This window comes from Carlito syrichta, unplaced genomic scaffold, assembly GCF_000164805.1.
Source record: "Carlito syrichta isolate Samal-C Ts95f unplaced genomic scaffold, Tarsius_syrichta-2.0.1 Scaffold287494, whole genome shotgun sequence".
NCBI classification, from domain to species: domain Eukaryota; kingdom Metazoa; phylum Chordata; class Mammalia; order Primates; family Tarsiidae; genus Carlito; species Carlito syrichta.
The window spans coordinates 31,986-46,892 of NW_007231590.1; the positions used below are offsets into that span (position 1 = coordinate 31,986).

General features: G+C 60.7%; 1 protein-coding gene across 1 annotated transcript in view; it reads left to right on the plus strand.

Annotated features, from left to right (window-relative positions):
- The window catches only part of PFKP (phosphofructokinase, platelet), a 36,467-nt gene extending 21,856 nt beyond the window's left edge, over positions 1-14,611 (plus strand). Inside the window, exons 15-20 of the mRNA XM_008052761.1 lie at positions 1,007-1,159; positions 5,202-5,366; positions 7,924-7,985; positions 8,660-8,771; positions 9,756-9,855; positions 14,505-14,611. Of these exons, the coding sequence (XP_008050952.1) occupies positions 1,007-1,159; positions 5,202-5,366; positions 7,924-7,985; positions 8,660-8,771; positions 9,756-9,855; positions 14,505-14,611 (699 nt within the window). The remainder of the gene's footprint in view (positions 1-1,006; positions 1,160-5,201; positions 5,367-7,923; positions 7,986-8,659; positions 8,772-9,755; positions 9,856-14,504) is intronic.
- The last annotated feature ends 296 nt before the right edge of the window (positions 14,612-14,907 follow it).

A 14,907-nucleotide genomic window follows, 5' to 3' on the forward strand; every position in this document is an offset into this window, starting at 1 on the left:
TGACGCCTCTCCCTTTGGTCGCCGGGCGGGGCCCACCCGCCCCTCACTGCACTCACCCGCCACAGGTCCTCACCCTGCCGGGCAGCACCGTCCGCCACGCAGCCTCTGTGGCTTTGAGACTCGGCCCCAACAGCCACAGGGAATGCTGGGAGCCCGCCGGTCCCCGTGGGGCCGCCCTAGTACTCAAGCTTCGGAAGCAGCGGGCAGGGTCCTCACAGTCAGAGGGGCGAGTCAGAAACCACGAGTGGGTGGGCTTGCCCCAGGGCGGATGACCACGCAGCTGCCGTGTGCAGGGCTGCCTGTACGTGGGCTGCTGGTGCGTGGCTGCACCTGCTGGTCCCTCGGCTGACACCGAGCCCCCGCCTGCCCTCAGAGCCAGGCAGCTTCCCACGGGATCCCAAGGCAATGAGCAGGCTCTGGTCAAGCCACCGTGCTTGGCCGTGGAAGGGCGCCCGGCTGGAGAAAGGCCGCGTGCAGTCCCCCTCGAGGAGGTGCAGAGATGCCCCACGCAGGGCGAGTTTGCCTGCGGGTAACCCAGCTGCACGCTCCCCCGTCCCTGCCTGTCTGCGGCGACCCTCCCCTGCATGGTGACGCATGGCCATGTGGCCCTGCCAGCCCTGTGTGGTCCCCCTCCACCTGCGTGCAGGAGGGACTGCCTGGGCCTGGCGCTACGTCTCCCGACCTCAGTGTCTCCCCAGCCCCTGTGAGGCCGAGGCTGCGCTACACTCTGAGACTCGCCCGCTGGCCCCCTTCCTGCCTGCCCCTCTGCCTGCTTGCCCCGTGTCCCCGCCCCGACTGCCCGGCCCGGCCCCTCCTTGCACGCGGACGCCGTCCCGAGCGCCAGGGCTCGTCCTGCTCCTGTCTGGACTCGAATCCAGAACTCCTCTGGCTCCCCGCATGAACCACCGGCCCTGACCCCCGGGCCCCCTCCCCGCCACGGCCCAGTGCCCCGCGCATGCCCCGCCGGCGCCCTGCCGCCCGCTAACCGCTGACCCTGCTGCTTCAGGCTTACCTCGGCGCAATCCAGATCGCGGAGGCCAGGGGCCGCCACCCGGAGCTCTGTGTCCCTGTGTGTGTGGTGCCCGCCACGATTAGCAACAGTGTCCCAGGCACAGAATTGAGCCTGGGCTGCGACACGGGCCTGAACACGGTGGTCGAGGTAAGAGGGCACGCCGTCCTGCTTCCTGCAATGGCTTTTCCTCTTGCTGCTTCTGCCTGAGAAGCAGCCGCGCTCACTGGCCCTGATTCCCGCTGCTTGGCTTCCGTGCACACAGGCCCAGATGTTTTCCCTTGCTTTCACTTGCTTGACTTCACACCCATGACACTGGGGTGTGTTTCTCCACTCCTCTGTCCCAGGGAGAGCTGTGTGCATCCACAGAAATAAGACAGTGGACCTGGGTCACACGTCCGCCCCCCCAGGTGACGGTGGGTCCTCGGGTCACTCATCTGTCCCCTTAGACAACGGTGTCCTCGGGTCACGTGTCTGTCCAGACCCTAAATGACAGTGTTCTCAGGTCACGCATCCGTCCTAGATGACAGTGTGCTCGGGTCGTGCCTTAGTCGCCCTGGATGACAAATTCCTCGGGTCAAACATCCGTCCTCCTAGACGACCGAGTCCTCGGGTCACATGTCCATCCCCCTAGATGACAAAGTCCTTGGGTCAAGCGTCCGTCCCCCTAGATGACGGTGTCCTCGGGCCATGTGTCTGTCCCCCTAGATGACAGACTCCTCGGGTCAAGCATCTGTCCCCCCCTAGATGACAGTATCCTCAGGTCACGTGTCCGTCCTCCTAGTTGATAAAATCTTTAGGTCACGCATGCGTCCCCTCTTGGGGGCTGGCCTTGGCCCGTGCCGGGTCACAGGCTTCCTCTGGCCCACACATAGCCCCGCGGTCGCCAAACGCTGGTAGGATCCAGGCACTCCCAGCCTCTCTCTCCTTGGTCGCCTCGGAGACTCTGATGCGTGCTGTCCCCTCGACCCACACATGATGTGGAGCCGCTCTACTAGCGGGCTGTGCGGTGCTGCTGGTCCCTGTCGTGGCAGGGATGGCCTTCTGTGCCCCTGCCCCCCCACCCCATCTGGTCACCGCCCGCAGCAGATGGTCAGTCCTTGGAAGGGGCACCAGTCGCGGGGACACCAGCCTTCCCGAGAGGATCAGAGCACCACCAGCCTCCCATGAACGTCAGAGGCCTTTTTCTACCTTAACACTAGCTGGCCAGCGGTTCGGGAGGCTGAGGCAGGAGGACAGCTTGAGGCCAGGAGTTGGAGGCTAGCCTAGGCCACATAGTGAGACCAAGTCTCTACAAAAAGTTAAAAGATTTATCTGGGCTTCGTGTCATGTGCTTGCAGTCGCAGCTACATGGGAGGCCGAGGCAGGAGGCTTGCTTAAGGCCAGGAGTTGGAGGCCAGCCTGGGAACCACAGTGAGACCCCTTCTCCACAAAAATTAAACAGAAGACAAAAGGCCCTGTCCCGAACCCCACCTGCTCTTCCCCCCCCCCCACACTTTGCATTGCTTATAAGCGTGTTAGTGATGTGGACCAAAGCCAGGGCTCTCCTCCAGGCTCTCCTGGGGCCACTCTCGCAGCGTTGCCCGCGTGCCCTTGGCGGGCGGTGGCGTGCCGGCACGTCCCCTCTGCAGGGTGAGGGCGGCTGTGGCGCTGGCTCTGCCCGACTGGTCTGGCTCGCGGTGGCTGGTCCTTCCGGACAGGGCGGCCCCGCCTGCGTTAGGCGCGGCGGCCTCCTCGTCAGGGCTGCTTGCGGTGATTGGCCCAGGCACGGCGGGCCGGGCTTGCTGTTTTTAGGACGTGAGCCTGCGGGCGCGATCGGGGTGACGAGAAGCTTGTGGGCATGTGCCCTTGAGCGCCAGCACTGGCGGCTGGTCTTCCTCCTCTTCCGTCTCTGCCAGGGCAGATCAGGACTCAGAGGCCTGCTTGACCCGCCGGCCTCACAGCAGGGCCTCCTTACCGGTGGTGTCTTGCGATGAAGTGATGGTGACATTTGTTCTTTGAATGGGAGCCCGTAGTTCCCCCTTCCCCTTCAGGGCCTCTGGGGGAGACTCAGTGGGAAGCATAGCCCGCTGGCTTTGCACCCCCTGGGGACCTGGCACCCCTCCTGCGCTTTCCTTCCGCCCCCAGCATCTTGCAGGACGAGACCGGCGAGCTTTTCAGTGCTTGAATGTCTCGGAGACAGCCAGCAGGGGGGAAGAACCTGGCGTCCCATGCCCGCCCGTGGTGGGCCTCTTGGGGATGCAGCCAGGCTTGGCAGCTCCCTGTCCCTACTGGAGCACGTGGTGGGAGCTGGGCCGGCCGGCTGCCTCTTCCCACCTGGCTCCTAGAGGATGCAAAGCTGCCCACCGGCGAGCGTGCATGTTGGCGTTTTGATAAACCAGCAAAGTATTTAGGGGGCCAGAATACCTCAGAGAGGTTGGCGGTGTGGATTGGAGCCACTTGCATCAAGCCTGCGTTTGCCCGTCCCACTGCTTGCTTTCCTCAACCCCGATGTCCTCAGTGGGAATTTCCCGGCTGGGGGACTTGGGCCCTCCCTCGTCTCCCCAGGGAGACCCGCGGCCCGGGGTCCGGCCCACGCCAGCCCTCGTGTTGCTCTGGACCGAGAGGACTAGGGAAGCCGGCACCATTGGCCCCGGCTGGCCGGTGGACAGCCGGCGACAGTGCGCTTATGTCCTCTGGCAATGCGCGTTTCTGGAGCACCTGCTGATGGTGCCAGTCCAGCCACGACACCTGCCCTCGAGCTCACAGGCTAGGGAGGGGGCTACTCGTGAGGCACACAGCCTCACGAGTGTTTGCAGGAAAAGGCTGGCATGATGGCTACGAGGAAAGGATGTCGGTGGTGGCGCACGCCTGCCATCCCAGCACTTTGGGAGGCTGAGGCAGGTGAAGCACTTGAGGCCAGGCGTTTGAGACTAGCCTGGGCAACATAGTGGGGTCTGGCTCTACAGAAAACCACCAGCTGGGTGTGGTGGCGATGCATGTAGTCCCAGCTGCTCGAGTCTGAGGCTGGAGGATCCCTTGCGCCCAGCAGTGTGAGGCTGCCGTGAGCTGTGGTTGCCCTGTGGTCCTCCAGCCTGGGCCACAGGGATGAATAGGAAAGGCGCGTTTGGAGACCCCGATGGAGCCGTCCAGTCCTGGAGGTCCGTGTTTTCCCAAGGATGTGACGCCTCGGTCAGAGCCAGGCAGGGGGGTGGCTGTGAGCTTCCTGTGGCCGCTGAACTGATGACCCCGTGCCTGGGCCTTCAAGCCACGTGCCTTCTCCACGGCCCCGGAGGGCTGAGGCCGTGGGGCGCCGAGGTGCTGGCCCCGGGGGCCCCTCCGCCCTCTCCCGTCTCCTCACAGGCCTCCTCCTCGCCCTCCTCCCTCCCTTCCCCTCTTCTCCCCTCCCCCCTTCCCATCCCGCAGTTGGGCGTGCAGGGCCGCTGGCCTTCTTTTCCGTGTTCCTCTGCTGAGGACACAGGCGACGGCATCTGGGGCCTCCCTGGGGGACGCAGGGCCATCTCGTGCCTCAGGGTCCTCACTTCCATCACCAACTATGGGGACATTGACCGGCCCTGGGATTAGGGCCCGGACACCTTTGGAGTCTGGCTCAGCCCACCAGCCGGCCACAAGGACCAGCACGTGCTAAGGCCCTGGGGGGCATGTCCTGTGCTGGGAACAGCCGCTGCCGCGATCGTATGTGAAGCCAGTGAGGGTTTTGAGCATGGCGGGCCTCGGTCAGATTTGTGTTTTTATGGACGGTTCTGTGGGGGGATTGGAGGCTCCCCAGGGGCGTCTGGGGCCAGGGTGAGGCTTCCGCGAGTCCCGAGAGGGAGCTCTGAGCTGGGTCGTCGTGGAGGGTGGAGGCCGACGTTCCCGCCCACCTCCTGTGTGTCCAGACGCCCTCTGCATGCCCATCTACAAAGCCCCGTGCCTTTAGTGGAGGTGACGTGGACATGGTGTGACATTCGTGGACTGAAAGTGACCAAAGCCCTAAGTCCCGGGGAGCTGTCCGGAAGCACCCACAGTAGCACAGCAGTGCCCCCGACGAGGCTGGATGCCGACCCGCCCCTGAAGCCCGAGTCCCCGTGTCAGCAGTGCCCATGTCTGTGCTTGGGCGGGTGGGGGCCGAGTGCAGCTTGTGGGGGTGGCGGGCTCTGAGCAGGGGCGCCTGGCCCTGGGCTGGAGTGACAGGTCTCCTCTCTGTGGCCAGACGTGTGACCGCATCAAGCAGTCGGCCAGCGGGACCAAGCGACGCGTGTTCATCATCGAGACCATGGGGGGCTTCTGCGGCTACCTGGCCAACATGGGCGGGCTGGCAGCCGGCGCCGACGCCGCCTACATCTTCGAGGAGCCCTTCGACATCCGGGATCTGCAGGTACGTGGCGGCCGGGCTGGGGCCGTGCCCTCGGGCCTGCCGGGTGCCGTCCGGTGAGTGGCTGCCGCCTTGCCGGGGGCGCGGAGAGGGTGGGACCTGCCACAGCCAGGCCCGTCACGCCGTCTGCCTCTCCGAGCCTGGTGCATGTGCTTGCCTGGGTGCAGCAGAGGCCTGGCCGAGAGCCCCCCCCCCGCCTGTGTGTGGAAACACAGCTGGTGCGACTTGACCATCAACAGCAGAGTCCGTGAAGCAGTTCACGGTTTTTCACGGCAGTCACAAGCCACCTGCTTGTTTAAGGGACTCTCGGGCCTTGTGGTATTCGTGACAGCCCGGACCCCTAGGGGTTGGGCATCTGCAGCAGCGGGAGGGAGCGCCCTCCCCAAGCCCCCGGGGGGCAGCGCTGTGGGTGGGAAAGGGCGGGTGGAAGGAGGGGCTTGGCGGCACTCGGGAGGAAGCCGGAGGCGCCAGGCAGGGACGTGTGCCCCTCCACGGTGGCCGTCGGGTTGGGCTCACTTGGGCCAGTTAGACGCCACCGGAGCCTGGCCCACTGCTGTTTCTGCTGCTTTTTTAAAAGCACATGACTTTTAGGGATTACAGACCTTGTCTGAGCACAGTTTCAGGGTCACAGCACTGTGGCAGGTTTATAGAGACGGCCTGTGCCTCCCGGAGTCCCGGCCCCGCAGGATCACAGCCCTGGTGGGCAGGCCCTGTGCTGCCCTGAGGCCGCTGCCGGACCCGCTCCGGGTGGGCTGAAGCTTCTGGAAATCCTGAGGGGCCTCCCAGGCCAGGTCTGCCTCTGGCCAAGGAGGAGGCTGGCGGATTCCCGGCATCCTGTAGGTCTTGTGGGTGGCTTGGCGCTGGTTCAGCTGGGCGCCCCGTCTCCGTCCCCTCGCCCGCCCATGAGCGGCCAGAGCCCTGAAAAGGGCCCCTGGGCGGTTGGACGGAAGGAAGGGGCAGCCGTGTCCCGGGGGCTGGGAAGCCCTGGTACATGCAGGGGGTTGTGGGTGTTTGGGGGACCGGGCTGGGCCCTGCCTAGAGGGCACGGCTAGGTCAGGCCAACCTCCCTGGAAGGGGACAGGGCTCGGCAGACAAGCCGCAACGTGAGCGACCCTTTTCGAGCTGGGGTGTGGTGTGCTCTGAGCCGAGTGAACCAAGGCGAGCGGGCTGGTGTCGGCACTAGCTACCTGGGACACGGACACCTGATCCGTCAGTTACACCACGTGGAATCGAACATTCCGGCGAAGCTTCGGTCAGTGACTGCCTGACTATGCCGCGGGGTCCCGGAGGCTGGAACGGGGCTGCCGTCTTCCCTGCCATCTTTTCGCTGGCCGTCTTCTGCGTTCGAGGCACAGACCCTTCCCACCATGTCCCAGCTGCCTGCAGAGCCCAGTGCCGTCCCTTGCCCTGCAGCCTTGTAGCGCAGGAGTCCTTGGTGGCAGCACAGGCTGGGAGCGTGGCGGGCTGGACCACAGGGCTCTGCGGGCTCTGTGGTGTGCACGTGGCTGGGAAGTCGCCTGACACATCTCTCAGAATGCGTCCCTGTCGTGAAGCGACGCACGGCTGCCCTTCGCAAATCTACCCACGGGCAAGGCCTCCCCAGCCCTTACCATGGCCCCCGGCCCTTGGTGGCGGCTTAGACTTGACCGCACGGCATACGCCATTCTTAGGCGCGTCCCTAGGAAGTCGCCTCCCCTCGGCGTCCTCCCCCTGTGAGTGGAGATGGGTGCCACTGCACGTTTCCCCTTTCAATGCAACCGCTTGGCCTCATGAGGTCTGTGTGTTACACGAGTCTGAGCGGGGTCTTCTTGGTCGGGAAAGGCTCACGTGACAGTTCCACAAGCCCCCGTGTGGCCAGGCAGCAGGCAGCTGTTGTCTCCTGAGGGCTCCGAGAAGACACTGTCACAGGGATGCCAGCTGTGTCTCCACCAGGCCGAGGCACAGAATCAAACGAACGCTTAGAGAGGAAGCCTCCTTGGCTGGGCTCGGTGGCTCAGCCTGTTAGCCCAGCACTTTGGGAGGCCGAGGCGAGTGGGTGGCCTGAGCCCATGGGTTGGAGACCAGCCTGGGCAACTTGGCAAGACCTCGTCTCAACAATAAATAAATTAAAAAAAAATTAGCGGGGTGTGGCAGCACTTGCCTATAGTTCTAGCTACTTGGAAGGCTGACGCAGAAGGCTCACGGAAGCCCAGCAGGTCGACACTGGGGTGGCCATGAGCGTGCCGCGGCACTCCAGCCTGGGCGACGGAGTGAAACTCCGTCACAGAAAAGAGGAAGCTTCCTTGCCGTGGAAGCACTTCTGGAGGGAGCAGAGTCACCTGGCCCGTGGGCCGTGACAAGGTCCCACCCCTGTCGCAGGGCAGCACTGAGCTCTGCTGGCACCCCCACGGGGCGACCCCTGGAGCGTTCTTGCGAGGAGCCTGGGTGTCTCCATAGAGCCTAACTGCCCAGGCAGCTGCCTGCTCTCATCTGCTGCTGCTTTTATTCCAGCCTTGACACTTGTATGCAGTAGGTGCTCAATGAGTGCACTGTCTGATGACGAACAAAACCTCTTTCCTAGTCCAACGTGGAGCACCTGACGGAGAAGATGAAGACCACCATCCAGAGGGGCCTCGTGCTCAGGTGAGGGGGCGGCTTCGGGTCTCGTTTCAGCCCCTCCCCCGGCTCTTAGAGCTCCCCGGGCCCTAGACCCCGGGGAGCGTATTTCTCCGCTGGCTGTCGCTGTGATGACCAGCGAGGTGCTGGAAGTGACCGTTAAAAGCTTGCCCATGCTCACACACAAGGGGTGATTTTTAACGTTTATTTCTGCTTTGTGGTCTCCTATTTAAAAAAGAAAAAACCTCCCTGTCATTGCCTTTATTAAAAGCCCCTGAACTTCACGAAGAAAGAAGAAACCAGAGTCTTTCCTAGACCCCAGGGGATGCCTGAACTCCTGAGGGCGCCGGCACCCTGCACACTGGGTCTTTTCGGTCTGATGATGAGAGGGCTACTAGGTGACTCGCGGCAGGAGGTGTAGACGGCGTCAAGACGCTAAACAGGGGAGGACACGGGTCCCGGGTGGGACAGAGCGAGAGAGTGCGCGATTTCGTCACGATGCTCAGAGCGACGCGCAATTTAAAACGTGCATTGTTTGTGTCTGGAACTTCCCGCTTGATATTTTTGGACTCGGTTGACCAGTTGCTGTGGGTAACTGCAACCTCCGACGGGTCAGAGGACTCGGGAGGCCACCCCGCAGGGCCAGGACAGCCGCGGGAGCCACGCTCACTAATGACCGCAGCCGCTGTTGTTGGTTTCAGGAACGAGAGCTGCAGCGAGAACTACACCACCGACTTTATCTACCAGCTCTACTCCGAGGAGGGCAAGGGCGTGTTCGACTGCAGGAAGAACGTGCTGGGCCACATGCAGCAGGTGGGTGCCCGGGGGCCGGGCTGGGCTGGGCCAGGCCGCAGGATAGAGCGCACACAGCGCCCCTGTGCCCGAGGCCTGTTCACGGTGATGAGGAAAACGAGTATTTATAAGGAAACTCCAAAGTGGCCAAACCACATCCAACTTTAAGTCAGGCTAATATCACCAGCCTTGGGGTCCTCTTCTTATTTGTGACATCTGCGTGTACGAGGAAAACTGTAACTTCCGTGTAAATAGTGACACCAGGTGACTGGAAGTCTTATTCAAACTCAGTACTTGGTTAAATTACGTCCTGAGGATCCGTAAGGCTTAACATGGAGCTCACACCCACACCGTGTCTTGGACACCCACCCCACGTCAGAGTGCCCTGGACTGAACGGGGTTGCTCTCCGCTGTGCCTGACTGTGGCGCGGAGCTGGGCGTGGGTGGCAGGTCCCGCCCCTCGTGAGGGCCGTCTGCCTTCCGCCACCACCGCGGTTCCTGGCACTCCAGGGGCTTTTCACTGGAGTCACTGGCTCGCTCAGAGGGCTCCTACGGTGCGTGGTAGGCATGTGCGCGTGTGTCTGCGAAGGAGGCCCCAGAGGCTGAAAGGTTCTCCAAGGGAACGGAGACGCGTCCCCACCCCAAAGTAAGTATTTAGGAGCTCCGACGTGAGGCTGTGAAGTAATGGGGGATTGCCGTGGGCTTGTCCAGTTCCTTCATACCCTCGTCTCGGTGGGAGCAGCACCGACGCTTGCTTCCCAGGCTGACTTCGGGCTGCAGGAATCACAGACTTCCGCTTTGTCCCGTCCCAGCTGCATACAGAGAGGCAGAAATCTACAAAAAACGAGACCAAATACAACTGTATTTGCAAATCTGGGCCTCTTAAAAACATGCGAGTTTCGTCATGCGAGTTTCGTCAGACAATCTTCACGTGTTTGTTTTTTAAAGACAAGCAGCAGAGCGTTGTTGTGTAACCGCTGTTTCGTGTAACTTTGCCGCCAACAGGGTGGAGCGCCTTCTCCGTTTGACCGAAACTTCGGAACCAAAATCTCCGCCCGAGCCATGGAGTGGATCACCTCGAAGCTCCAGGAGTCCCAGGGCTTAGGTGCGGAGTGGGGCGGGGGCCGGGCGGGGACGCCGTCCTGTCCTCAGGCCGCGCTCAGCCTCTGACACGCAGACCTGAGAGGCGTGTGACTGCGTGGCCTCTTGCTGGTCCCTGCGTGTTCCTCCCCATGACCCTAGAAGTTACAATTAAGTACTGAATGCTCGTGAGAAGGCACGCCCGGGGCGCGTTACTGGCCAGACAGCCGCTGTGCCTGCCTGGGGCTGTGACAGCAGGGCCGCGGAGCGAGACTCTTCTTGACTGTCTGGCTGCACGGACCCGGGAGCTGCATTTCACGTAGGAGGCTTGAGTGCTGCTTGTCTTTTAGACAAAAACAGCCAGCGGTTGGGGGAATCTAGACTCTTCCTCGTTCAGTCCCAGCCAGAGTAGCCTCTAGGTTTCCCGAAGCTGCTCCCTGGCTCTCCTCTAAGACGTCCAGGTCGTCTGCTTTGTGTGGTGGAGGCCTGCAGCGCTTCCCTGGGACCCCCATCCTGCCCTAGGTCTCAGGGTGCCCTGGTTGACGGCTGTTACCTGATGTCCTGCTGGCGGCCAGCCTGCCCGTCCTGCTGGCCCCGGCCTGAGCGTCCCGTGTTCGCTGACACGCCTCCGGGCACACGCAGGGCTCCTGGGACCCGTAGTCAGGTGTGTGGGTTCCCGAGTCTCCCTTTGGGCTGGCAGGCAACATTTGCCACCTTTAGGCTTCTCAGCTGCTCCTGGCTGGGCGGTGAGCTGGTCTGTTGATGACAAGGGAGGCAGCAGGGTCTCAAGCGTGGGTGAATTGCTCTTGGGTCTCTGAACAGCCAGGTATGTTGCCCATTTTCCTATGGCTGGTTATTTTATGGATGCTGAAGCACCGTTTAAGGTAACCCTTCATGGCCAGGCGCGGTGGCTCAAGCCTGTCATCCCAGCACTTTGGGAGGCTGAGGTGAGCGGATTGCCCGAGCCCTCGGTTCAAGAACAGCCCGGGCAACTTGGCGAGACCTCGTCTCTACAATAAGAAACTCAAAAAAAAAAAATTAGCTAGACCTGGTAGCACGCCCCTATAGTTCCAGCTACTTGGAAGGCTGAGGCAGAAGGATCGCCTGATGCCAGCAGGTCGACACTGGGGTGGCCGTGAACGTGTCCCTGCACTCCCGCCTGGGCGATGGAGTGAGACTCTGACTCAGAAAAAAAAGTTCCATTTCACGTTTGTGTCTCGTCTGCCACGCGTCACGGGTCCCCCCTCTCCTCTTGTGACACACCACGCCTCCTTTCCTGAGTTGTCTTCTGACTGTCGGCTTATCGGGCATTTCCTCTTCCGTTTGGTTCTTTAGTGCGTGTGGGCGGAAGCTTAAGGTCGGCCTGTGTTTTCTTCTCGTGGACACTCGCCTTCTTGAGGGCCGTCTGTGGAGGAAGTCATCCTTCTCCTTCCGCAGGACAGATGACACCCTCGCTGAGGCACCCGCAGATCCCAGGAGCTGCGCCTGCCACCTGAGGAGAGCAAGGGTCTCAGAGTCCCGGGGCTGCCTCTGGGGAGGGAGCACGGTGTGACGGAGGACGACAGGTCTGGAGGGCGCTGCTGGGTCACTTGGCCGCTGCCAGCATTCCAGTTTCATCGGTAGTTACTGATGTCTGGTAGGGCCAGTCCTGCCCAGGCCTCCTCCTAGGTGGGAGAAGCATTTGGGAGAATTGACATTTCTATAGTATGGAGCTTTCTAATTCGTGAACACTGTATCTCTCTCCATCTCTCCATATAGTTAGATATTTTGTTACCTTTTTTGTCAAAGCACTTTTTTTTTGAGTCAGAGTCTCACTCTGTTGCCCAGGTTGGAGTGCGGTGGCATGTCACCGCGGCCTCGACCCGCTGAACTCAAGCAATCCTTCCGCTTCAGCCTTCCAAGTAGCTGGAACCACAGTTGTGCACCGCCACCACTGGCTGATATTTTGATTTGTTGTAGAGATGCAGTCTCGCCATGTTGCCCAGGCTGGTCTCGAATCTCTGAACTCAGGCAATCCTCTCGTCTCCGCCTCCTAAAGTGCTGGGATTACAGATGTGAGCCACCATGCCTGACTCAAAGCACTTTTTTCATAAAGATACTGCGTATCTTTTGGTAGGTTTATTTCTACACACACACACACACCCACACACCCCATACACATATATGAAATTGTATTTAAATATATTCAAGTTTATTCATTTAAATTTGTTGTTCATTTATTCACTACTTATTTATTTTTAGAGACGGGGTCTCACCCTGTTGCCCAGGCTGGAGTGGAGTGGCACCATCGTAGCTCACTGCGGCCTCCAACTGCTGGGCTTAAACTACCCATCCCAGCCTTCCGAGTAGCTGAGACTGTAGGTGCGCGCCATCCTGTGGCTAATTTTTAAAACTGTTTTATACAGATGGGTTTCACTGTGTTGCCCGGGCTGGTCTCAAACTCCTGGCCTCAAGTGATCCTCCTGCCTCGGACCTCCCAGAGTGCTGGGCTGTCAGACATGGGCTGCCACACCCAGCCCACACTTATTTGTAGAGAAATGGAAGGACATGGATATGGTTGGTTTCCTTTTTCGCAACTAGCAACTTGAATGCTGGGAATCATCTGAGGATCCATCCTGGCTTTTACGTGCACACCGTTTGCGTGTCCTACCATGTATGCGTGGCATCTCCATGAGACAGTGGGGCCGTGTGTGCGTGCTGGCACTGCCCCCTGCAGGAGGCCCTGGGCAGATGCCACCCGCCCGCCCTGACAGGCCAGGGCGGCTCTGGGTGCTTCACGACTGGGAACCCTCACCCAGCCTAACTGATGCTCTCCTTTCTGCAATCATACATCCACTGGGCTTTGATAGATGCCCATCACTTGGTGAGTGTCTTTTCGACCATGAGAGGACACCGTCTTTCGCAAACTTTGTGCATCCAGTGAGACGGTCGTGTGGTTTTTCCGCAACTGACTCTCCGACCTGGAGCCCAGCCTTGACTCTGAGGGCCAAGACCGCCGGGTCCCACGTGCTTCCCGGACTCACTGCTGGACCGTCAGGCTTTGGCTCCAGCGGCCGTGAACGCTGCAGGCCCCTGCAGCTCTGTCCTGCTCAGGGGAGGGGCCGAGGGTTTGGGGGCTCCTCTGGGGAGCGGCTTGTGTCGGTGGGGAGTTGTGTGGCTTTGTGCTTGCCTAGGCCCGCTGTGAGCCGTCCACCAAAGCCTCCAGGGCTCTCTCTGAGGAAGGGCTGACTGCTGAGTTTCTTTCACGTTCATAGACGTATCCCTGTTTTTCCTTGAGTCGGCTGTGTACGTTACATTTCCTGGGAAATTTCCAACTCACTGAGCTTTTCAAAACAGTTGACACATCTTCCACAGTATTTTATTCCGCTTAACGCCGGCACCCTGTCTCAGCCCGTTCGTTCCTGAGGTGGCTGTTTGGGCCCGTGTCTTTGCCTTGCCCCTGTGTTTTCTGAATCGGGACCGGATGTGTGTTCATCAGGCTCACCGTGCGGTGTCCAGCCTCTGACTCACAAATACCGCAGGCCCCAGGATGGCGGTGTCAACGGTCCCCACGTGACAGTGGTGTCTCCCGGAACTGATGCGGGCTAAGTCCTCCTGTTAACCGTCTGCCCTCTGCCGTCGGTTTCTGCCTTTTGGCTTCTGCTTCTCGGGCGTGTTGCCTTCTTCGACCGACAGGTCCGCGGCCGCTTCCCATCACCCCACCTCTCGGATGCTTTTCCTCTCAGTGTCCCACTGAGGCCTTTCTGCAGCCCAAGCACACTTGCCTGTTGCAGTGTTTAGTGGAATGTCCCCTCCGCTGTGGGGAGGAGAACACGAAATTCCTGCCAGGAGGACGCCACCACAGTGCGCAGCGAGAGTTCCCAGGCGTGCTGCTGAGCTGGGGTCCTTGGCGGGCTCCTGAGGACCCTTGAACTCCTCTCGCCCAGCACCTGTCCCTGGAGGTGGCCAGTTCTCTCCTCTCCCCTTCTGTCCCTCCTCCATGTGCTGTGATCTGTCCATTCTGGATGATCTGTTCTCTTCTCTTTTTTTGAGTCCGAGTCTCACTCCGTCGCCCAGGCTGGAGTGCAGTGGCACGCTCACAGCCACCGCAGCATCACCCCGCTGGGCTCAGGCGATCCTTCCGCCTCAGCCTTCCAAGTAGCTGGAACTACAGGCACGTGTCACCACACCCAGCTAAGTTTTTGATTTACTGTAGAGATGAGGTTGTTCTCAAACCCATGGGCTAAGGCAGTCCTCTCACCTCGGCCTCCCAAAGTGCTGCGATTATAGGAGTGAGCCACCACGCTGGGCCAGGATGATTCATTCCTAAGCTTTTTATTTTTGAGTCTAGGTCTCACTGTCACCCAGGACGGAGGGCAGTGGCACGATCGCAGCTCACTGTAGCGTCTATCTCCTGGGCTAAGGCGGATCCTCCCACCTCAGCCTCCTGAGTAACTAGAATTTACAGGCGAGTGCCACCACACCTGGCTCATGCTATTTTTTTGTAGAAACGGGGTCTCATTGTGTTGCCGAGGCTGGTCTTGAACCCCCGGGCACAAGCGATCCTCCCGCCTCGGCCTTCTAAAGTGCTGGGATCACAGGCGTGAGCCACCACACCTGGCCGATTTCTCTTGCTCCCAATTCACGGCTGTCGGTAGGGCACCTTGTTTTAAGGTTTCTTCTGACTTTTCATAGGAAAGAAATTTGTCACCGACGATTCCATCTGCGTGCTGGGAATAAGCAAAAGAAACATCGTTTTCCAGCCCGTGGCAGAGCTGAAGAAGGAGACGGATTTCGAGTGAGTCCAGGAAACACAGGGAGTCTGGGTCTTCCTGCCGCTAGAAGTGTGACAACGGGGAGTTGGGTAGGGGTGCCCATGTTTCAGGGGCCCAGGCCTGGGGGACAGACACTCAGTAGCTCTCACTCCAGTGTCTCGGGGGACGCGGGGGCTGTCCTGGAGCCGAGTGTGCACACGTTGGCGTTTGAAACGGGCCGGGATTTTGGAAATAGCATCCTGTTGGATTCCCTTGACCCTGGAAGTGCCTTCCCGCCAGCTGGCCCTGGCCGCGGCAGGAGGGTCCCAGGCCGGCATCCCCAC